At 37.6% G+C, this 26,029-nt stretch overlaps 2 protein-coding genes across 5 annotated transcripts in view; both read right to left on the bottom strand.

The window, feature by feature from the left end:
- cntn6 (contactin 6) overlaps nt 1-26,029 on the bottom strand; it is a 101,838-nt gene that overhangs the window by 67,523 nt on the left and 8,286 nt on the right. The window lies entirely within an intron of this gene.
- Nucleotides 8,264-24,174, bottom strand: LOC311301477 (uncharacterized protein). 3 transcript variants are annotated; one of them, XM_084426619.1, is made up of 18 exons: nt 23,691-24,174; nt 21,706-21,834; nt 21,450-21,612; nt 21,131-21,323; nt 20,745-20,819; nt 20,444-20,533; nt 19,517-19,591; nt 19,204-19,293; nt 18,264-18,338; nt 17,956-18,045; nt 17,131-17,205; nt 16,818-16,907; nt 16,012-16,117; nt 15,840-15,910; nt 13,663-15,751; nt 12,300-12,446; nt 12,160-12,213; nt 8,264-8,625 (listed from the first exon to the last, which is right to left on the bottom strand). In XM_084426619.1, the coding sequence occupies exons 2-18, from the start codon at nt 21,809-21,811 to the stop codon at nt 8,372-8,374; spliced, it is 3,843 nt and encodes a 1,280-aa protein (XP_084282745.1). In that variant the 5' UTR covers nt 21,812-21,834; nt 23,691-24,174; the 3' UTR covers nt 8,264-8,371. The 3 variants fall into 3 exon arrangements, with proteins under 3 accessions (XP_084282745.1, XP_084282746.1, XP_084282747.1); XM_084426620.1 differs by lacking the exon at nt 23,691-24,174 and having other exon boundaries at nt 21,706-23,601; XM_084426621.1 differs by lacking the exons at nt 17,956-18,045; nt 18,264-18,338.

Below are 26,029 nucleotides of genomic sequence, written 5' to 3'. Positions count from 1 at the left end.
TTCCCGCAACAGGTCCAAAGCAGGCTCAAAACGATTTTTACTTCTTGTTGTGTGACATATCGGGACCTTTGGATGTGCAAGAGCTGTGTTTCACACTTTTTTGGTTCATGACAAATGACAAAAAACAACCTGCTTTTTGTCAGGTAGCTTGAAAATCCCACTTCATGTGCTCCATTGAATTATATTTTCACCAGACTGTAGAACAGTTCAGTTGTCAAGGTAGCCCTGAAACTAGTCATGAAAAAATATAAAATCTATAAATCGGAACTCTAAACACCTCCTGGTAAAATGAATTTGCATTTGGGGAGGTGTACACAAAATGCACTGACAGTTTTGCAGGACTGGCCTTTTCTTCAAACACACTTCAAAAGACTCTATAATAAACTTTACTCAAGTAAAATACATTTTACAAAATAAAAGCTGGCCAATGTCAGTGTTTTAATATGTTATATTGTTTTATGTTTAGGTGTGTTTTATGCTGCCATTTAGGTAAAACTGACCTGGTCAAATAAAGGAAAAACATACAGTATATATTAAGTTCTATTAAATGTATTACATTATATACATATAGAACTTAATCCAAAACATCTTATATCTCATAACTAATGTTTCTGTACATACCCCATATGTGTGTATTACATCATGTTCATGAGTAATTCACAATGAAATAAGAAATGCATTATTAAAAGCTACACTTACAGAAATAAAATATCTAGTTAAGCCATGAAACTAGAAGGTGCAGACTGATAATTAATTTACATGCAATCTACAAGCAATCAGAACATTACCACATGGCAAGCAGATTGGCCTCTGCTGATTCAGCAGCCAATGAGATTGCTTGCTCAACATTCAAATAGTCTGGTTCAGGGTTTACTTCAGGCTAGTCCTGTAGCGCACAATCAGAGTTTTTCTGAAACCCTCCACCTCCCCTAGTTCCACCTGTCTAGATCTGCTACAGGGATTTATGTATTTCTATATATGCAGCAGCATATTGCTCACAGCTCACATCATAGCAAACCTACTCCGCCAAGACCAAATACATTAGCATTGCCATATTCATTAACATTCCAAAACTACTCCGAGAGTTGTCACGATTGAAATTAATTTCTTTTGAATTGCACTTAATTTTAATTCTTTAAATTCATTTTCAAAATATTATTCTGAATCCTGTTTGCTGATTGCTCAAATTCACGAATTGGCATTCTCAATTCAGTCCTGTTTGGTGCACAAACCGAATGTTTGCAAATCTTCAACACCTGTCAAAGCCAGGCAGATCAGACAGTATTTAACTTCAACTCTGATGTGAATTTCCACACGAATTACCATCTGCATTAGAGACCTGTGCGTGCCTTGATCCGTGCAGTCCCGCTGTGTTGACTGCACCATGTGGCAGAGGACTCTGTGTGCTCTGACCCTCTCTGTGTTTACTGCACTTAACCATCTGGCTGCATCTGAGCAGCAAGGTCAGCTCTTAGACTCATTCAGACTTACATTCACTACCTTCACTGTGTGAAAAATAAATACAAATAAATTCACACAAGTTTGCACCAGATTAACATGGTAAAAACAGAGAGATTGCTTCTTGTACACTTTTTTTTGTGTGTTGTTTTAACAATGCACTTTCATGAATTTAATGCATCCTTGCTGTATTCATTTCTTTAAAGCTACACTGTGTAATTTTTTAAGTTGATTCTTAGCAAAAAACACTTTGTTCTTTCAAAATGATGTGTGCTCATTAATGTGTAATTACTTCTACCAACTAATCAAGTATTCTCGTAAGCGTAGATTCTGCAATTTAGAATACATACGAGCGAGTCGCTCGAATGGCGGCAGCCATGTTGCGCCTCCATCTTGAAAATACATTAGCCAAAGAGGGACATACCTGGAAATTCAAGCTTCGCCTTTCGCGTTTTGACACTGCGATGCGAGGGGGAGATTACTCGCAACTGCCGGCAGATTTGAAATAATACGGCCACCGTAGGAGTTAAAAAGGCCTCGGAATGGGAGGGGCTAGAAAGTAATATTCAGTTGCTAGTCATAAACAATTTCACCGCTAGATGGGAGATAATCCTACACAGTGTAGCTTTAAAACAACACCAACAACAAAAAACTTTTAAACAGTAGTGGTCCATCTTCTCTCTAATGTCTCTGGACACATGCCATGACTTTCTACAACAACTCTGAATACTTAATTTAAAGTTAATCAGCCACAATATGAAGTAACAAACCAGCGCACTCAAAAACACATAACCAGCACAGTGCCGAGTGAAAACCACATGCTCTTCACTTCCAAAGGTTTCAAATTAGTTCTTGAAATGAACTGGTTCTGGACAATAAACCGAAATCAAATTAACCCTGCTATTCTCAAACAACGAGATTGAGTTTCCACCATCAGATTTTGCACTGCTAGCAGGAGGGAGCTCAGGTAACCCTCCTCATTGCATTAACAGACACAACCAGTCTGCCCTGTAACTTATACATTATGCAAAGTGACAAGCATATTTGTTTGGGGCACATGGGACTGATATGTGTGTAGACGAAATTGCACTCGCTCAAGTCGAGACAGTATTTATAATTCATATCCTCTTGCTGTTTTACACCAACAAAAGATGAATGAGATTTTAGCGCTTAGAATTAGATGAGGTCTAAAATCAACATTATATGAGACTCATTTACTCAGAGAGGAAGGATTATTGGTGGCAGACAATTATATAATTGAAACAGCATTTTTATTTCTGCTCCATTAATGGTGGTGGGGTTTAGCCAATGCTAAAAACCTCAATTATCTTGTTGTCAGTAACAGCCCACAAGGAAGCAATAGATGAAGGGTCGATGTAAGCTCGTAAGCATTTTAAGTGCTTTGTGAATCACATAATACATATTTAAACACCCAAAATGTGCAGACACATATAGTGCAAAATATACATTCGTGCTAATAAATTAAAGTAACCGCTCTTATAAAAGCAGCAGGGTATGTACTGTTAAATCTAGAGCAGGCTAAGCTCACAGCTGAAGTCCCTCAAGCTATCATTAGCTTTTCACAGTTACATTCAAACTGGTAATAAAAATGGTGAAAATGAAGAATACATGATTCTTAAATATTGTAATATTTAATAGTGGGGTCTAACAGTCCAGCAACGATTCACTCAAAGCTTGGTATTCAAGCTGAGAACATAATCCTGAAAAGGCAAAAGTGTAGCAGCTTCAAACAGCTATATATAGACTGTCCAATGTAGTGTACACCCCAAGACTTTTCATTGACATATTTCCTATTGAAACAGGTCACAGCTCTATAAAAAGCCGCTAGCCGCTGCTGGTAGATGGCAGAAATACACATTCTGGCAGAAGAACATGTTTTTCTATTGACAATCACTCATTTCTGTGTATTGTGACAAACTATTTTATATTATATAATAATATATGTTTTACTACTGCCTGACTCATTTTGAATTGCTCTTAGAAACATCTGAACTGACTTTTTTCTTACGAACCCCTGCCCACAAAAACACAAGATCAGTAGTTTGCCAAAATAAAAGCATGAGGATTTGGAATATTTAAATCTTGAGGGTTTGAAAGTGAAGAATTTGAGACATAAATAATATAATTGTTACTTGTAGTGTCAAATAAAATTGTTATTTATAATTATCAAATTATTAATTATAATATGAATTATTATTATCATCTCAGGGGGTACTTCAAGTAAATACAGTATCTTACATCTAGGAGTTCGGTTTAGAAAACCCTGTGTTATGTCATTCTGCTTCTAAATCTTAAGCAAATGCTTAAGGATTTTAAGATAATTTGTGCTAAACAGTAGGAATTCACAATATTACCAGCACCATATCAATTATAGTGATTATAATTTCTTTTTATGTAATCAGAATAAGTAAATTTTAGATATTTAATCATTTTTAGTCTATTTTAGGATTTTTAAATTAATTTAACCCTTTTTGTAATTATGAATATTTTTGAAAGTGTCCTTTTTTTTTTTTAATATCAAATCCAATAGCAGTCATACTAATAACTTATCTGCCAGATAAATAATTTACCTCAGTGACTGATTCCAAAACTGTCGAGTAATTATATGTCTCTATGTCTCTATGTTTATAAAAATAAAATGTGATGAGTAGAAATTCGGACACTACCATTACGTTTCTGCTATGGATGGAATTATGGTTCTTTCAAATTTGCCAGCACCATTTTAAGTCCTAAAAACCTGTTTATGGCCATCTGAGAACTGGAAGGATTGCACAGTAATCTGAAATGTAACAACGGAAGAGTGGTAAAAGTAAGTGTTTCATTAGTGATTATTATTAGAGATATCTTCAATCTAGTTATCAGTGCACAAGTGGTGTTGTCGCCTCAGGCCTCAGTTTCTACACTGGCCCTTCGCCACTTTAACTCCTCATTTAATAATTTTCTCCCCCTCACACGGGTACGAGACTCGTCCTAGTACATCCACATTAAACCTGAGAACGAGTCTCCATCTGTGATATTCTTTCAAGCACAAAATAATGAGCTTCTACTCTGTGAAGCCATGCTGAAAATGAGCCATCATCTCTACACCCCACTGGAACCCATTGTCTCCAAGACCTTGTGCTCACGGACAATCCATCCTGGATCCAGCAACTTTCCCAGATTTTATTACTGGAGTAGACCGTGGATCTCACCAGGGATCTAGAAGATCTCAACCCAGAAGCCAGTTATTAAAATTCTTGAGAGCCAAATCTAAATGAGCTCCAGAGGTTGGGCGGACGTTATGAGTCAATATGTGCAATGCTAAGACGAATAGCATACTACCATGTTCAGAGAACTTTAATATAGTTGAACATATTCAGGCAACGCCACAAGCCGGTGCATCTTCTCTCAGGGACAATACCAATGACAAAGTTGGTGTACAATAACCAATGTGTCCAATAAAGGGAGGAGGCACTTCCAACTAGGCGCTCCAAATGATTTATGGACTGCAATCGTAGGTCCATGTTGGGAAATCAGGATTCCCTTGCCAAGAACATTGTGTTCTGGTTCAATACCAGCTGGGGACTGCATTACGGCCACTATCTCTTAAGCAAAAAAAGATCAGATTGTGATTTATGTACGTGAAGGTGCAGATGGCAGGACGGTAGATCCTTAGAATTACCCGTGTTTACAGGACACTTTCTACTAACCCAAAGCTTTGCCAAAGATATGCCTGTTTCTACCGGAGAACAATTTTTGCAAGCTTTCAAAGCCTTTGCGTTGATCTTTTTTTTCATTACACCTCAATGAAACCACAATGCATAAATCAGAGGAATGAAGGCTACTACAAAGGTCTTGAACCAGAAGTGCTGGCAGCAACAGAAAGAGAAAGAAAAGCCTTTTCTTTTCGCAAAGCCAAGCCTGTCATGCTTTTGGGCCACATTATGAATCCATTCCAGTGCAGAGAGAGAGAAAAAGGCTTTCTCAAACCGCTACAAACATAAACAAGCCGACTGCGGAGAAAACGAAGGCACGTTGTGGCCCTGAAGATAAAGTTAAATCAATCACGCCAATGCAAGTGTAATAGAAAAAGACAGTTTAGAGGTTTGGAATAATCACAGATGCCATGAGTTATTTTTCACTTCGGTAGAACATTGTGTTGCCTCGGAAAATAAAGAGTGGATACGTTTTGACGATAGAACAAGAGGGTGCTGATGAATGGAACACACAGGCGACAGCGAGAGATAGACTTGAGAAAATGTCAAAGACCATATGGCATATGAGATGTAGCCTTACTTCAATAAAAAGTTGAGAATGTACCAGTCTAACCAAGAGATCACGCTGTAAAGTGACTATTTTAAAGGGATAGTTCACCACAAAATGAAAATAATGTTATGATTTGCGCACCCTCATGTCATTCATTTTTGGAATATAATGAAAGTCAAAGGGGTTCAAAACAACACTGGACCCACTGGCTTTCATTGTATGGACAAAACAACAACAACAAAAAAACACAAGCTTTTTCCACAAATTCTTTTTTTCTTTTGTATTCCACAGAAGAAGAAAAAAAAAAGGCTTTGAGTAAACGATGACTTAATTTCCCTTTTCCATTTCCAGAAGAACTATCCCTTTAAATTTGATACCTTTTATTCTTTCTAGCACAAACATACTTCATTTTTTTATGTAAATTAGGCTTATTATAGATATTTATTATAAATGACGCCCTTAGATTTGACCTTATTCTCACATTTCAGAACTATTTGCTTCTTTTGTGTGTAATTAGCCTTGTACAATTCCTAAATATGAAAAGCATGCAATAAATAAAAAAATTATAACTTAAATTATAACTTAACTTAACTGTTATTTATAAATAACAATAAATAACACAATAACAAAAAACACATTCTAGAGATTGTGGCATGCAAATCATAACTAAATGTTGAAGAACAACAATATAACTGGACTTTTGAAAGGGTTCTCTGGAAACCTTGATTCTGATCGGTCAATTGTGGCATTCAGTGTCAAATATTTCTGAAAAATAACCGTTTTCCAACTCAAATTGATATTTCATTGTTACAAAATGTACAGTCAGTCATTCATTATTGCAACACGTCCCCCTTCAAAATCCATTTGCTAAATCGCAACATAAACAAAATCAGCTGTACATTTTTAGCGGTGTTTGCAACATGGTTTGCTCAATTCTTTTAGTGAATCTGGAGCTAAGACAACACAAACAGCATGTCCAAATGAATACCGCATTCTTGGTGAAATTTTCCTCCGTTTCCTTTTCAGCTGTCAAGTTAAAATAGCACAAGACCATTGCTGCGACACTAATAGTCTAATCAACAATCCTCCAAACACACACACACACACACACACATACTGGTTTATGTGGATTAGCCAGACTTTTTCTCCAAACAGGCCCGGTGGTGGTTTAGATGGACTACCCTTTCCTGAGGTCCTAGAGCTATGAGAGTTAGATTAAAACACTCAAAAAAATTTGAAAAAAATTCAGGACACTTTAGACTTCAGATACACCCTTCAGAGCGTGATACACACCACCCTAAAACTATTGTGGTTTATAGAGACAGTTCTCTTTTTGAAGAATATGTGACTTATAAGGACCAAAACAAACATTATTGGGACTTTAAAGGGACAATGACGTCACTTGCTCATTAACATAAATACACATTAACATAAATACACATTAACCTGACACCACCAAGCATTAATGGGACTTGAATTATTATTTTATTGGACAACTCTTAACATCACCAGTGTTAGTTGGTGACACTGACTAACAGCCAGATAACAGCCTGTAAGAGCTAAACAATAGATTGTCACACAACACAAGTGCCATGACAATAAGAATTGAGCAAAAAAGGTCAAAGTTATTCTTACCCAACTTCAAAAGACCCATGGTTGCTCATAACAAAAAATTAATAAAATGTAAAAAAAATAAAAGCTGTTTTACAGTTTGCTTTTGTGACGGCCTCTTTGTCATTCGAACTTCTGTTTTTGTACTGCACATCATTACAAACTATAACAGGCAGACAACAACTTAAAACACAAGAGCCACACTTTTTAAAACATTAAAGGAACTTTGGACTTTTGGGACATTAGCTTAATCCCGTATCCCCCAGAGTTAGACAAGTCCATACATACCCTTCTCATCTCCGTGTGTGCCGTAACTCTGTCTGACGCACCCACCGCTAGCCTAGCTTAGCACAAAGACTGGAGGTAAACAGCTCCAGCTAGCACACTGCTCCCAATAAGTGACAAAATAACGCCAACATTTTCCTATTTACATGTTGTGATTTGTATAGTCACAGCATGTACAAATAACAAGGTCACATGAGACACAGCCATCTTCTAACCGTATACATACTGGGAACTATATTCTCAGAAGGCGAAGCACTGCTAATTCTGCGGAGGGATTTGCTCGCAGCGCCTGAGAAGCCCTATGGTGAGGGGCAGAGAGTTCGCTCAGAGGGTTGCGCTAATCACTCCAGCCAGCAGTGCTTCGCCTTCTATAGAAGTACATTCTATGAGAATATTGTTCCCTGTATGTAAACGGTTAGAAGATGGCTGTGTCTAATGTGACCTTGTTATTTGTACACGCTGTGACTATTAAAAAAATAAATAAATTCACAACATGTAAATAGGAGAATGTTGGCGTTATTGTGTCACTTACTGGGAGCAGTATGCTAGCTGGAGCCATTTACCTCCAGTCTTTGTGCTAAGCTAGGCTAGCGGTGGGTGCGTCAGACAGAGTTACGGCACACACAGAGATGAAAAGGGTATGTATGGACTTGTCTAACTCTGGGGGATACGGGGAATAAGCTAATGTCCCAATAGGTCGGCGTGTTCCTTTGACAATTGTGGTGGTGTTTCTATGTTTGTGTTAGTGTATTTAAATCTTTTCTTTTTCTGACTGCCTCTTTGCAGCTATTCCTCTATTTCGAACAAAGTCCCTTATATTTTGCACTGTTCTTTGTGCCAACACGGGGTCTTCCACCAGTTTGCAGTGACTGCATTCAGTTTTGGTGGCCAGTTTTCCCCTGCTTATATGACCTTTGAAGTGTCGCATTACTGCAGCGACCTCAGCCTTAGACCACACTTTCTTTGCCACTCTTCTGGATCCATGTTCCTCATCAGCATAATTCCCTGGAAGATAGGCAAACAAAAATGAATAGATCACAAAATGTGTTGTCCAGCTGAAGCCATCAAAACTTGAGTTCAGTTAACCCTCTGAGGTCGGCAAACGCGCCCCCGCGTTTTGCTGGATTTTCTTCACATTGTAGAACTATAAACTTAAATTACTCCGTCATTTATGGTCATACAGAAAAAAGAAATATAAAAAAATAATCTGTGATATTTCTACTTTTGTATGTGTCCACTTACAATCAAATCAAAACATTGTGCTTTTGTAAAATAAAGAAAATAAACAGGGTGTGCGTTCTGCCTCTCCGTCGCAGTGAACTTTTTTTTCTTGAGCACGTCTATAAACTGAAACAAAACTCAGCGAATACTTGTCACACATTTATGAGCCATATACCTTTATAAACATTTAAGTGTGTACTTTTAAATGATCGGATTCAAACTGAAAACAAATATTCTCTGTTTAAGTAATTTGTATAAAACCAACAAGATGTCCAGCTTCTCAAACGCTTCCTAATCATTTTTAATTTGAACACGCCTACTCGCGCAAAAGACATTCACATGCAAATCTCCACAAGGAACGCGAACGCGCTCATTACCTCAAAAACAAAGCACCAACAAACTTCACAAGTCTCTGCTTTTCGTCGAGTTTGAAAGACGCGCCGTGAGCTTACATTGGATTTAGGCTACCTCAGAAGAAGAACGCGATTTGAAGACAAAGATGTAAGGTAAGAAATTCTTACATATTAGTTTGTTATTGTTGCATAAATTTCACATTGCAGTTGAACTGTCTCTAGATATATGGTGAATATTATAATATTTAGACCCGTGTTTACGGTTACTGTGTTTGTGGATATCTGCTCAAACTTAGATATGTATATGGTAACCATAATGTTTTATATTTGAGCGCAATCGCGTTTGAATGTATCATATTTGATACATTCGAAAAGCAAAACGCACCAAACGGCTTCATGTTTTTACTATTATCTCATTTCATATCATCATAACGAATGGAAACATTTGAAGTAACATGATAATCAATATATTTTTCTCTAGCGTAGTTGTTACTGAAATCTTTTGGAAGATTTATATGCTGCTATATAGGTTATTGTTATTATTTTATGCACCACTGTGCATAGCCTATGCTTACAAGGCACAACAAACCTGGTGTTCATTATATTATATATTGTTGGAAACATTTGTGTGTGTATGTATTCTGTGAATTTTAAAAAGCAATTTTAACCAGAAAATTCTAAAATTTATTCCAATAAATTTTAGAACTATATTCCCTATAGTTTCTCTTGATATCAGTATGTTCACTTTTTTTTTCTTTCAGGGCCCAGATGCCACTGAGTCCTGCTGACTTCAACATTCACATGAGTCTCTGTATATGAACATGGTAAAGTGAAAATCAAACACCTTGGAAATGAAAGGTATGTACAATGTTTTTAGGAATGGCACAAAGGTCTCTGTCTTTAGTTCAGTGTATTAAATAATGTGCTTTTTTTGTCATTTGTTGTGTATATTTGGATTATGTGTGTTGTAAATAAATCCAAACAATCAAAAAGCCATTCTTTTTTAAATCTCCTCATTCTTTGTGCAAGGTTGCTCAGAATGATAGGGCCTGATAGCTCCTCATAGGGCCATTAGGGCCACTTTGTCTTTCTCAGGTGTGAAAAGCTTACATATTAATGACATGATCACACCTCCCGCATAAAGCTTTCTCACACAAAACACGTCTTACAGTTTTTAAATCAATATATTGTCTTATCTGAATGAGCAGTCAGGGTGATTTTCACATAGTTTTGGAGCAAATATTCTAGGCTACGTGATACAATTTTCAAACGTCTTGTGAAGAAATAATCAGTATGGGTTTCATGACCTTATTTCAGTGACAATTTTTTTTTGTATTTTCACAAACCACGCATAAAATGTCATTATCTCAAAACTACAAACTTTTACATACATGCTGCTGATATATTATTGTAGCAGAGTTTGTGCTGAATACAGTGTAATCAGACTTTAGCCATGAAAATGTCACAAGTAACAGAAATAAGCACAAATGTCAGAGCATGTCAGAACACCTCCAGGGCCCAGAAAACAGCTCAGACCCCAGAGGGTTAATGCCACAGTTGACAAGAAATTGCAGTTTACTTTTCTTAATTCACTTTGGGTATCAGTTGGTTGCTCACTCGATGTGATTTCACCAACTTTACTAGCCCACATTAGAGTGTGGACAATATGGAGTGTATTTTTAGAATGTCTTTGCTGTTCATCTATTTATGTGGCCAAACCTTTTGATATTTGAATTAATTGCAGTAAGTAATACTACAATTAGTAACATGTCTTAAGTAATTTTGGCATTGTACTTCAACACACCGTATTTTAAATGAAACAAAGACTATGGGATTTAAGGTCTGATTCTCAGTTTAAATCTGATTTCATAAGGTTAGCTAAATAGTGTTGGAACTTGGTCTGAAAGTTTAGTCTTGATATTAAAACCGTACGTAACAATCAGCCTAATACTACTTTTAACCTCTTAATCTTCCAGATTTTGTGGCATGTTGTGACTGTCATCCAGACCAATTAATTTTTAGTCTTTTAACCAACTTGCTAAAAAGAGAATTAATAGAACCTACTCATGGGCAATCAAGAAAACATGTGAAGAGGAGGAGGTAACTTTACTTTTATCTCAAATTCAGTATACATTTCCTGATAATAAAGTGTATATGCTCCCTTGCAGACAAGATGTTTTGTACAAATGCAGTACAGTTAAATTCAGGGCTATTTATTTATATCTCTTTCTTTAAGATTACTCTTGCATTTTGATGGTTGAAAACTTCAGAGACAGGAAACAACACAAAGACGTGCATAATAATCCTTCTGTTAAAGGGATACTTCACCGTTTTTTCATATTAAACTATGTTATTCCCTTAACTAAGACGAGTTGATACATACCTCTCTCGTCTCAGTGCATGCACTCGCTCTGGCGCGCAGCGACACTTTGATAGCAGTTAGCTTAGCACAGTATATTCAATGGTATCTAACAGCAATGAATTTAGAAGTGACCAAACACCTCCACATTTTCCCTATTTAAATACAGTTACACGAGTAGTTACACGACCAAGTATGGTGACACAAAATAAAACGTGGCTCAGAAACGCTTAGAAAAGTGCCACGTTTTATTTTGTGTCACCATACTTGGTCGTGTAACTACTCGTGTAACTGTATTTAAATAGGGAAAACGTGGAGGTGTTTGGTCGCTTCCAGCTTCATCTCTGTTTGGTCCCTAATGAATGAACTGGGCTAAGCTAAGTGCTATCAAAGTGTCGCTGCGCGCCAGAGCGATTGAGTGCACGCACTGAGACAAGAGAGGTATGTATCAACTCATTTTAGTTAAGGGAATAGCATAGTTTAATATGAAAAAATTGTGAAGTATCCCTTTAAGGGAGTTGGGCAAAGTAAGAATTTCATTGTAGGGTATAAACCACTGTGTTTCTTCTGTGCATAGACAATAAACCTCTTGAATCTGAATCTTACCTTCAGAGGGAGGTACACTCTCACTTACTGTGGACGACACAAATGACACTGATCCTGTTGAAAACATAATTTAACAAGTTACTTTTGTCACAGGAAAAAATACATTTTATCAGCAGTGACTATGAATTGAGTTAACATACCAAAGTCTCCCATGTCATGGTCTTGCTCTGTGGTTGTAGAGTCAGAAACCATAGGCTCCACAGGTCCAAGCTCTGATGCGGTGAGATCTGTGTTGCTGTCATCAGATTCGCTCCCACTGTCTTCAGCATCACTTAACGCAATCTCATCTGGAAAATGGCATTAGTAAAACTCAGAGGTGGAAAGAGTACCTGAAAACCATACTTGAGTAAAAAGTCAGATACCTTGCAGCATAAATTACTCTATTACAAGTTACCAATACCAATACGACTTGAGTAAAAGTGATTTTAACAGTACTTTAGTATTTTACTTGTACTAAATTAAGGCTCAAAGATGCACTAGTCCTTGACACCCGAGACATGCAGGTGAAAATAAGAAACAATTGATTTGTAAAATGAGAAGTCATGTTTATTTTCTAAAATCTAAATAAAACTGAACACCTCAATAGTGCAATAAATCAGGGTCGACACAACAGCCTCTTAAAGGGATTGTTCACCCAAAAATGAAAATTCTGTCTTCATGTAGTCAACCTCAAGTTGTTCCAAACCTGTATACATTTCTTTGTTCTGCTGTACACAAAGATAGATATTTTAGATATTTTTGTAACCAAGCAGATCTTGCCAGCCATTGACTAGTACAGCAGAACAAAGACAAGTTTGGAACAACTTGAGGGTGAGTAAATGACAGAATTTTTATTTTTGGGTGAACCATCTATTTAAGCGTCTACAAACTCTCAAGTCTCAGTTAAGCTCAAGTGCACAAAAAGGCCACACGTAAACCAAAAATGTAGTCAAGTAGAGTAAAAGTCGCTAATATCTTTGATACTCAGTCCAACTACAAAGTAGCCAAAAAGATACTCAAGTACAGTTACTAATTACATTTATTCAAATAGTTTACAGCTCTGGTAAAACACTCAAATAGCTGGACATAAAAATCTGTGGTTGAAATAGCCACATCAAATAAAAAGACCTAGGGAAAAGATAGTACTTGGTTTTGTACTTGCCACTTTTTGCAAAGTAACTATTTTTACTTGAGTAGTTTTGAGCTATTATACCCATTTATGTTTAATGTGGTCCATGAGCACATAAGATAAAATGATTACACAATATGATATTAGGTTAATAATTAACGTAATTCGACTGCACCTACACAAACATAATTTTGAATTACTGTCCAGCCATACTGTAGACTTAAGTTTATATTTCTGAATAGTAGTCCTCGACTCATATTTGGACATGAAAGGTGATTTTTTTTTTTCTTGGAAAAGGAGGCTGACTACGCCAAGTCTAGATGATTATAAATTAACATTCAAAGGAAAAAACTAAAACTCAGATAATATCTACAAGGGCTAATTTCTGTACAAACCTTCAATTTCAATCTCATCCAGTGACTTCCCCTGCATGCTGGAAAGGTTTCCTTTCTCCATTGACAAAAGGAGTTTGGAAATCTTAGCCAGTTGTGTTGTGGGAACTGGTAATCTGTAGAAGTCGCGGTGAACACGAATGTCGTGACCCAGGAAATCTGCAACCTGATCAAGTTCATTGTGTTTTAAATTAAGGACTTGTGAGAGTGTGGCAACATGTTTCCTGAGTTGCGTTGACCTAAGGTACTCAGGGTGCTTTGCTCCACACTGGCTTGCATGAACACGCAAACAGTCCTGTCCTCTGTAGTGGCTCATTGACGTTGGTCTTGCAAACAGGAAGACATTTGTGGCACAAATGCCACATTCAGTTCTTCTACTGGCAAGTAGTGACAAAGCATCCACCAGACTTGGTGTGAGCAGAACGGCAACCTTTCTGCCCCTTTTCCCCATGATTTCAATTCGGCTGAAATAGTTACAAAGCTTCTGTTCAGTCTTCGACAACCCCAGTGCAACATCTTCATGGAGCTTTGTGTTGTCCCTTTCATGAAAACTTTTGAGGCGCATTTTCGAAACTTCCCCAGCACGTCTTCGATTGAAGACAATGATTTGTGCAAGTGTGAGTTTTGCAAGTTGAGCATAGTTCTGAGTGGTGGCCTCTTCTTTCAAGCTGCAGAAGGCACTTTCTGCAGATTTCTCTAGGTACTGATGAAGGATCTGAACATCTTCAGTGAAGGGCAATGTTGATGGTTTATTGTATTTGGCATCACTCAGTGTGTTCAGGGCACTGTGAGACACCAACTCAGACCACCTGGAGGTGTACAACTTCTTGAATATGTCAGTGTGCCTGATCAGTTCTTCATCTTCTGCCATGAGTGCCCTACAATGAATAATGTCCGCGATTTTCTTCAGTGTATGCCCCAGTTTCAGCGCAAGGCTTGGTTTCTGGTACGAGTGTTTTTGTTCATCAAAACCTGAAACTTTCTTTACTGCTTGCACAACTCTCTGGAAGTTAGCAGGTTTAACAGCGTCCTCTAGGTTATGTACTGAGAATTCTGTACGCAGGCATAACAACAAACGCCCAACTTCACGGAGCTTTTGTCGAATGTATTCATATTTTGTAGGGTCTTGTCCATGTTTGTTGTAGAGTGACTGGGCAAACTGAATGATAGAGAAGTCATTTCGCACAACTGAGGCCACCTCATCTTGTTTCATTACACTAAGGAGCTTCCACACTCCACTTGAGATCTGCTGACAGAATGTAGACTCCAGAGTTGCAGCCAAGCCCAGTACTTTGGTTCTCCCAGGTGTCTCACCCAAATCTTCGTTTTCTGGCCTAAAGGGGCATCTGCGGACATGTCTCCAAAGCTCCTTACGTATGTACATCCCTTGACAATACATACAGTGGATAAACTTTCCTGCCAGTGCTTTAGCTTTTGGCTTTCTCTTCACTTTCAGTGACCCTGTTCCATCTTGCAAAACTGCAATATTATGTTTAAAATTTCCCTTATTCCTCATTTTTTCTAATAATATCTTGCGCTCTTTTGAGTCCTCAGGAAGGGAAAATGCTTGGACAATTTCAGTATGTGTCTTGTGTGTTTTCAAGTGGCGGGAAATTTTGCTTTGTGGCTTACCACAAACAAAACAGTAATTTTTTTTACTCATAAACAGATGTGGTAATTCTTGTTCATGAGTCACAGCTTCATCCTCTAGCTTTTCCTTTGATGAGTCTTTGATAGAATTTGCTGAATTAGATGTGTCAGCAGCATTGGGAATCATCTTATTTTTAAGGGGTGGCCAACATTTTGATATACTGGGCACAACTGGGGTGCCTGTGTCTGACCCAAAAGATGTTCCAACATCAGGTACTACTGGTTTTACTTGAATATGTGCAGCGCTTGCCTCACTTGACATTAAGGGTATGCTGGCATCTGAATCATATTCATCTTCATATTCTGACTCCGAATCAGGTATGTATTCCTTGTCAGACATGTCCTCAGCATCATCAGATGATATTTGGTCCAATTCTGGATGTGGAATTTTGTCCTGATCTGACAGCAGATCATCATCAGAAGCCTTAGGAGACTGCTGCAACTGAATTGGTGAGAAAGCAAAATTATTTTACATGGTGATTGTATCTTATAGACAGTTCAAGTTCAACACTCACTTAGTAGATACTCACCTGTGCTGTGCTGTTAAAGTCATCTCTTTTAATTTGCTTGAGGCAGGATTTATGCCAGACCCCTGAACAAACTGGAACACATTTGAATAAAATAATGTTAACACTGCAGGTCTATTTAAGTGGTTAGAGCACAACACATATACACTCTATACTAATTCACTAAATATCTAACCTGTGCATCGATAGCCAAGCCACTTGAAGGAAGATATGGGTCCCACACAACGAACACACTTGTCCAAGGAGGATACTGTTGCGCACACAAGGCGGTGTTTTTGACACTGTTGGCGAAAAATTTAATTGTAGTATTTATTTATACCACATAGTTTGGACAAAGATATTTCATATTTACATGTCGATATCCAATCATTTTAAATCCAATACCTATGTGACATTTAATTTACCTCATACATATGATTACCCTTCTATTGCATTGTATTTTGTTATCTATAGCGTATCTTATTTATATGCAGCTTATTTAAAGCATATCCTATATGAAGATATACCTTCTTCATATTTTTAAATTGTAGATGGGGAATATGTAGTTAGCCTCAGTGCCAGGAGCTGACTTCTTGTAGCCCAGTATAACTAATAGGGTGCCTATCCATTACATGTAACCAAACAACTTAGCATTCACATTAAACCAACATACAGATCCAATGCAGGCAGTCTTAAAAACCAAAGTGATGCCTCTGGGGACAGGACCCTGTAAACTGTATGTCATATTTGGGTGGGGTTCAGGGTTTGATACACATACACTCAGATATTATACTGACTGAAGCTTGAAAAAGCATGTTTAGACAAATGTCCTTCCATTCCATTGTCCACATAAAGCATGTTCTACTCAGGTGACTGTCCACATAAAGCATGTTCTACTCAGGCGACCACACACACACACACACACACATATTGAAATAGGTTGGTAGATTTAACATTTTGCCACAAATAACTTCACTAAGTTGTACATGAGATTTAATTTACCTCTCCAACCTTGGTGAGTGGGCTGAGCTCTGGACTAGTCTGATTCGGGTGGCTGACGGCTGTATGGGTGCACTTGCTCTCAGTGGTCAGCTGTAGAAGATCAAACAGAGACAAAGGACAATAAAGAGAAAGTCCTGGGAGCATGACACTAGAGAGGACATTTGACATCTGAATGAAAAAAATTAACCATTTCTACTGTTGACAGAAAGACAGAGGAAAACCTTGCTTTAAAACTCACTGACAACTTCTTTGATATTAACAATCAAGAGCAAGATATTAATTAAAAAAAAATCTATCTTTTGTGAGGACATACCTCTTCAGTATCATCAGTTGTGGATGGGGGATTTGTGGTACAACACATCTTTGGAGACATTTCATCATCAAGGCCCTGTAAAAAGGAAAAAAAAAATAATAATATATATTGTAGACCGTGGACTATGGAAACTACACTCTGATGAACACATTCGTGTTCACCACGACTTCTACAGATTACCAGTTCCCACAACACAACTGGCTAAGATTTCCAAACTCCTTTTGTCAATGGAGAAAGGAAACCTTTGCAGCATTCAGGGGAAGTCACTGGATGAGATTGAAGGTTTGTACAGAAATCAGCCCTTGTGGATATTATCTGAGTTTTTGCATATCCTATATGAAGATATACCAAGTTCTTCATATTTTTAAATTGTAGATGGGGAATTTGTGGTTAGCCTCAGTGTCTGGAGCTGACTTCATGTAGCCCAGTATAACTAATAGGGTGCCTATCCATTACATGTAACCAAACAACTTAGCATTCACATTAAACCAACATACAGATCCAATGCAGGCAGTCTTAAAAACCAAAGTGATGCCTCTGGGGACAGGACCCTGTAAACTGTATGTCATATTTGGGTGGGGTTCAGGGTTTGATACACATACACTCAGATATTATACTGACTGAAGCTTGAAAAAGCATGTTTAGACAAATGTCCTTCCATTCCATTGTCCACATAAAGCATGTTCTACTCAGGTGACTGTCCACATAAAGCATGTTCTACTCAGGCGACTACACACACACACACACACACACACACACATATTGAAATAGGTTGGCAGATTTAACATTTTGCCACAAATAAGTTGTACATGAGATTTAATTTACCTCTCCAACCTTGGTGAGTGGGCCGAGCTCTGGACTAGTCTGATTTGGGTGGCTGACGGCTGTATGGGTGCACTTGCTCTCAGTGGTCAGCTGTAGAAGATGAAACAGAGACAAAGGACAATAAAGAGAAAGTCCTGGGAGCGTGACACTAGAGAGGACATTTGACATCTGAATAAAAAAATAAAATAAACCATTCTACTGTTGACAGAAAGATAGAGGAAAACCTTGATTAAAACACAGACAACTTTTCTGATATTAACAATCAAGAGCAAGATATTAATAAAAATCTATCTTTTATGAAGATATACCTCTTCAGTATCATCAGTTGTGGAAGGGGGATTTGTGGTACCACACATCTTTGGAGCCATTTCATCATCAAGGCCCTGTAAAAAAAAAAAAAAAAAAAGATAAATTATAATAAATATCTTGAAGACAAGATGTTCCCTGTGTAGCATTCAGTGAAAAGATATCATGGCTGTATTTCAGTGAGTGTTTTGTGGAAAACATGTCATCTCTGAAACGGTTCTTTAGTCGCTGAACAGGCCACATGACTACAGTCTGTAGACTATGAAAACTACACTGATGAATACAGCATTTGATGACTTGTTTATCTATTGTCAGCCCACTTCCTAGAATGATTGCACTTCTAGAATAATTGACTGTAAGCTTTTACATGGAGTGAGGGGTTAGTCCTTTTATAGTTCTTAGATTTGCTATGATTCTTTTTAAATGACATCTTGTCATGAATTTTCGTCAGTGCTGTTGAATGGGTGACTTTCCAGTACATGTAACCAAACAACTTAGCATTCACATTAAACCAACATACAGATCCAATGCAGGCAGTCTTAAAAACCAAAGTGATGCCTCTGGGGACAGGACCCTGTAAACTGTATGGACCTCCCAAGTCATATTTGGGTGGGGTTCAGGGTTTGATACACATACACTCAGATATTATACTGACTGAAGCTTGAAAAAGCATGTTTAGACAAATGTCCTTCCATTCCATTGTCCACATAAAGCATGTTCTACTCAGGCGACCACACACACACACACACACTCAGATATTATACTGACTGTCCTTCCATTCCATTGTCCACATAAAGCATGTTCTACTCAGGCGACTGTCCACATAAAGCATGTTCTACTCAGGCGACCACACACACACACACACACATATTGAAATAGGTTGGTAGATTTAACATTTTGCCACAAATAACTTCACTAAGTTGTACATCAGATCTAATTTACCTCTCCAACCTTGGTGAGTGGGCTGAGCTCTGGACTAGTCTGATTCGGGTGGCTGACGGCTGTATGGGTGCACTTGCTCTCAGTGGTCAGCTGTAGAAGATGAAACAGAGACAAAGGACAATAAAGAGAAAGTCCTGGGAGCGTGACACTAGAGAGGACATTTGACATCTGAATGAAAAAAATTAACCATTTCTACTGTTGACAGAAAGACAGAGGAAAACCTTGCTTTAAAACTCACTGACAACTTCTTTGATATTAACAATCAAGAGCAAGATATTAATTTAAAAAAAATCTATCTTTTGTGAGGACATACCTCTTCAGTATCATCAGTTGTGGATGGGGGATTTGTGGTACAACACATCTTTGGAGACATTTCATCATCAAGGCCCTGTAAAAAGGAAAAAAAAATAATAATATATATTGTAGACCGTGGACTATGGAAACTACACTCTGATGAACACATTTGTGTTCACCACGACTTCTACAGATTACCAGTTCCCACAACACAACTGGCTAAGATTTCCAAACTCCTTTTGTCAATGGAGAAAGGAAACCTTTGCAGCATTCAGGGGAAGTCACTGGATGAGATTGAAGGTTTGTACAGAAATCAGCCCTTGTGGATATTATCTGAGTTTTTGCATATCCTATATGAAGATATACCTTCTTCATATTTTTAAATTGTAGATGGGGAATTTGTGGTTAGCCTCAGTGTCTGGAGCTGACTTCATGTAGCCCAGTATAACTAATAGGGTGCCTATCCATTACATGTAACCAAACAACTTAGCATTCACATTAAACCAACATACAGATCCAATGCAGGCAGTCTTAAAAACCAAAGTGATGCCTCTGGGGACAGGACCCTGTAAACTGTATGGACCTCCCAAGTCATATTTGGGTGGGGTTCAGGGTTTGATACACATACACTCAGATATTATACTGACTGAAGCTTGAAAAAGCATGTTTAGACAAATGTCCTTCCATTCCATTGTCCACATAAAGCATGTTCTACTCAGGCGACCACACACACACACACACACTCAGATATTATACTGACTGTCCTTCCATTCCATTGTCCACATAAAGCATGTTCTACTCAGGCGACTGTCCACATAAAGCATGTTCTACTCAGGCGACCACACACACACACACACACACACACACACACATATTGAAATAGGTTGGTAGATTTAACATTTTGCCACAAATAACTTCACTAAGTTGTACATCAGATCTAATTTACCTCTCCAACCTTGGTGAGTGGGCTGAGCTCTGGACTAGTCTGATTCGGGTGGCTGACGGCTGTATGGGTGCACTTGCTCTCAGTGGTCAGCTGTAGAAGATGAAACAGAGACAAAGGACAATAAAGAGAAAGTCCAGGGAGCGTGACACTAGAGAGGACATTTGACATCTGAATAAAAAAAATTAACCATTTCTACTGTTGACAGAAAGACAGAGCTTGCTTTAAAACTCACTGACAACTTATTTAATATTAACAATCAGAGCAAGATATTTATAAAAATCTATCTTTTGTGAGGACATACCTCTTCAGTATCATCAGTTGTGGATGGGGGATTTGTGGTACCACACATCTTTGGAGCCATTTCATCATCAAGGCCCTGTAAAAAAAAAAATATATATATATATTGTAGACCGTGGACTATGAAAACTACACTCTTGATGAACACAGCATTTGATGACTTGTCAAACATTGTTTTTGTTCTACCAGTCTGTATCATCCACCATAGTCAGTATCATCTATGGTGTGCTGGTTAGGTGGTGCTAACAAACTGCTAACAAAAGCTATAAAAATCATGTTCCACCTGAAGCTTGATGGAAAACATACAGTATTTTGGTATGTGAAATGTTCTATGGTTAAAGTATTTCTTATATGAGAACTATCAATTTCACAAAGTCAAATTTTGCCCACCTTGGATCTCCATGGCCAGTCTGAGTCACCATAATTATAGGTGATCTCCTCTCCTGGACTTATGTCTCGAACTGCAAACAAACAGAGATGGGGCTTCCCTTGCACAGTGAGGTACTTAATCTTGGCATTAGGATTAATATGGTCATCATTGACAAGTCTGCCTAGTGACGAATTCTCTGTTGCTGCATCAACACTACAAAAACACAAGTAACATTTTCAAAACAATCAGTTTCTATACTAATGCAATGTAAATTAACCTGACGTGAGAAAAGAGAAAGAGAGTCATAATTCTGATTGGATTAACCAGTGACATACGTACCACCACAGTTTTCCATTAAAATGGAACTCGAACATAAACACTTTAAGAAGGTCATGGTAAATTCTCTGTCTCCTCTCACATTCTTGCTTGCTTATTAGATCACCTCTGTATTCCAATAGAAAGTCTCCTTTTTCAAATGGAACAGAGGCGAAGATGCCGCGACCTAATTCATCAAAGACAAAACAACAAATAAGTGGCAAAAAATTATATGTATTAAAGTCGAATCATGATTAAACAATCAGAAGATTCAACTTACCCTTTTCAGCATTGATGTACTTGATGTCAAGTCCCACTTTGTCACTTTCAGCAGTAATATAAAATCTTGCATCATCCTTTGGATTAATGCGTCTACGCCGCTTCATGTTTACTCTTTACAAGTGTCAGCCTAAATTACAAAAAGTTATTGTCAGGATTACAATGTTCACTGGGACAAGCATGATCAGAAAACAAAAGTCTGGGTAATGTACATAGTTATGTATCTGGCCAGAAGCCAAATTATGTGCTCATAACTGGACCATGCATATTATATTGATTCTTTTAAGAATACATTGAAAAGTGTAACAGCATATTTCACACAAAGTAACAGGCTGGTGGGAGTCTGTACTACATAACAGGAGGATGACAGCTTTAATCTACAGCTGTGCTGGACCACATTCAGACTAAATTTCATCCTTCCTCCAACTGATTTTGTTTTCTGATTTTAGAAAGTCACTGACCACATAAGATAATTTCTCTAATCAAAAACCAAATCGAGCGAATCTCTAGTAGGCTTCATAGACCATTTTGCTCAGTGTTATCATCCAAAAATAACAGACAGGTAGCAAGAAAAAAAGTTTTAACTAAGAGCAGCTGTGTTTAGTTTTCCAGGATAAAATCTTAAATTGATAGCCTACATATTCTGTCAGATTCTCTTCTCTTTATATCATACTCTCTACTTTTTCTCTTTCTTCATGTGACAGTAATGGGACTCACATTGTGTTTTTAAGTCCTTTTAAATTTGGTTTCTTTGGTCAGTATGAATTACAGATTATTATGACATTAAAAAGAACCAGGACATGAAATGTTATCACTCTGATGCTTTTGGCATAAGAACTGTTTTAGAATTACTCAAATAATTAACATGCAACTGAACTGACTGGTCAAAAGTAAGTAAAACTACAAGAGAAAAGGCAGTCCCATCCCCTCTACAAGTTTACTAGATTCAACATAGTCATATCTTTGGAAAGTAGTCTAAATGCAGGAGGCTCAGTAAGCATGTGCTGGTTGCTATAGAAACTATGGTGCTTATACTACTGCCTCTATCCTCCTCAGCTAACTAAATGAACAGTGTAAAGATCTAACAGTAAACAGTAACAGTAAACACTGTTTTTTTTTTTTTTTTTTTTTTAAATAACACTCTACACACTGCACAAGATACCTGTCAGGTCTGTTGCCCCTCATGTTTTGTATATTGATCATTGTGGTTGGTTACTATGGTACCAATTAATTTATCTTACAGGTTTAGTACACTAACAAAACATCATAAACACATTACATTTATTTAATGGCCTGAAAGTACTCATATTAATGATATCACAGCCTTCCTGTGTCACTGCAACTTCATAAAAATACAATAATGTTGGGCTACTAAGAAAATATTTAATTCTATAAAACAAACACAATGTCTGTAGTAAAGGTCCAGACTTTATCAATTACAAAAGCTACAAGTGGATACAGACAGGCAGTACATAAGCTTGTTAATCAACTTATTGAGTTACTTACAGACCAGGAAAACCAAAGATGATATCAATACATCCTCTTAGTTCTTTTATTGTTCCAATTCCAAAAAAACAGAGTTGTCAACTAGCTGCTTTCTAGTCCTCCTCTCCTCTCTGCAGGCATCCACTTCACGTGCTAAACGAGGCTTAACGAGCAGGCCACGTAGCTTCGTCCTGCTCGTTAAGCCATGCAGTAGCCACAGCTCAACTTAACCTAGCTAGCTTTCATTTTAAAAACAAAACTAACAAATTTGACCTGCTGGCAATGTTACTTCTGTCCTCATCTCTACCTGCTGTCCTCCACCTCTTTAGCCTGAGGCTTAATGAGCAGGACATGTTGATAGCCACTCAAGCTAGCTCAGCTAACATTGTGGTAAATATATAGCATTTTACAGTAATTGTAACTTACAAGTTACAATTTCTTGCAAATAGGAAACACTACTTCATGCAAAAATGCAACTATATGTATAAATATAATTATTACCTGTATGTATTTAATCCAGTAAATCCAATGACGTCGAGCTGACACTTCCGAGGTGTGGTCCATTAGGCATTTAATTAGCGACTGCTCTAGGCCATGCTTCTGGGCGGAGCTTCGCGTTGACTTCCGTTTGTTACCGCCCACGTGCGCAAACCAGCCAATCACAAGACGGCCCGCCAAAATGCCCCGTGTGTATCAGAAATGTGTATGAAACTGCAATATATAACCCAGCTGTGGGGTCGCTGTTCTATACACTGGGATACACTCAAAATCAGGTCAAGTGGTAAATAAGGACTTTCAAAGAAAAAGAGAATTTATGTTGTTCAGACACTAACAGATGCAGTTACACTCTTTGATTTATGAGGACCTTGGCATAGTCCCCGTATTACCCTTAGGTCCGGGGAGCCCAGGTGAAATGTCCGGCGTGTTGTCCGTGTAAACCACATATCCCAACACACACACACACACACACACACACACACACACACACACACACACACACACACACACACACACACACACACACACACACACACACACACACACACACATCTCCATCCTCTCTTACTGCGTTTCAGTGTGCAAATTCACTGATTGAATGATTAGCACTAAGAGGGACAGGCATCAGTTTATTGCAGATGTAAGCAGTCTATCAGAGAAACGGCTCATTAGAAATCTATTTAGTGTGCAGCTTTAATCATGAGAGTGACTCTTTAAATATCTCTCTAACATGCGTTTCAGGACTTTTTCCAAAGCTATCGATTGAGATGTTGTATGCTAACCAAATTTGAGTTGATCAGATCATCTAATATTTTTTTTTCACTACTAAACAGGCAGGACTGATAAGATTTTAGCATCCAATTAACATGATGTAATATATCATGCAAAAGTCAATTTGATAGCATCCTGTTGATATCTCATTATCAGATGCCACAAGCAAAAGTTTTGATTTAAGTACACAGGGATACGTGCAGTTCATTTCTTGTGGGCTCTTTAATGGCTGTGGATATTGATCCATAAGCGCGGTCCATCGCTATAAGTGCTAATTTGCATCGTCTTTCAAAAAGACGGAAGATGGATTCAAATTCACCAATTCACTTAATAAATTAACCAATTCCGCTGTATTTTCTGTTTGTCATATGGTAACCGTAGACTGTAAACCACCAAGGGATTTGTGACATGATTTATTATAAGCACTGATTAGCTGGCTAAGTAAGATGTGCAGAACACAGAGACATTCATTCAATCACCTGTGGCCAGCAGGAGGCCCTCAAACGTCTGGTGTCCAGACATAATTTTTGCAAAACATGTAATTGGAAAGTTAAATGGTAGATATTAATATGATTAAATATGTCTCTATTTTTTCATTCATTGTTCACTTTTACATTGCTTCTGTTTACGTCCAGGTTTGAGTTAGAAAGCCAGCTTTAGCTTTTTAAGGGCTTTCAGCTATTTGATTTATATAATAAATGTGCAAAACAGATACATCTAATGCACACCATGCTACACAAAATAACAGCTTTGACTTTAAGGGTACGTTTACACGACAATGATATGCTTAAAATGGGGACGTTTTTCCTTTGAGTATGACACCATTGTCAAAACGATCCCCGTTCACATGGATCCACGAAAACTACCTGAAAATGCTGTATTCTGCTGCCAGGCTATTAGATGGCGATGAAACACTATAGATTGAACACTTAATACACATGTGCATGACGTCATCGTCTTCAGATTCGCGTTTTTGTTGTTTACATGGAGACTTTTTAAAAAAACATTCACCTTGAAAGTTCAAAATGTCGTGTAAACAGCCCCTAAAACCACATTACTTTATTTTTAGCTTAAGAGGTACATCTTACCCCAACAAACCAACAGCAACAGTGCTGACTATATGTGCACTCCCAAAAATCTGAAACAGAAGATGATTTAAAAAGTATAAAAATACAAGAAAAAAGAAAATATGCCAATTCGGTCACACCATTTAACTAACTATTATTAACTATGACTTTTGCCTCAATGCCAATTACTGCTTATTACGTTAGTAAGGTAGTTGTTAAGTTTAGATACTGGGTAGGATTAAGGGATGTAGAATAAGGTCATGCAGAATAAGGCATATGTGCTTTGAAAGTACTAATAAACAGCAATAATATGCATGCTAATAAGCAATTAGTTAATGGTGAGAATTGGACCCTAAATTAAAGTGTAACCGTCAATTCTTATAGACAGCCCGAGAATGCTTAGCCTACTTTACGGGTGTCTCTAATGCATTCTGTTTGTTCGAGCCATGTGTAATGTTTCATTTATTTGCAACTTGGGTTTTTAGAAAAAAAACTAAAACAAGC

This window comes from Rutilus rutilus (assembly GCF_951802725.1).
Source record: "Rutilus rutilus genome assembly, chromosome: 12".
NCBI classification, from domain to species: domain Eukaryota; kingdom Metazoa; phylum Chordata; class Actinopteri; order Cypriniformes; family Leuciscidae; genus Rutilus; species Rutilus rutilus.
The sequence above is the reverse complement of the archived record's forward strand: the minus strand, read 5'-3'. Positions and strand labels throughout refer to the sequence as shown.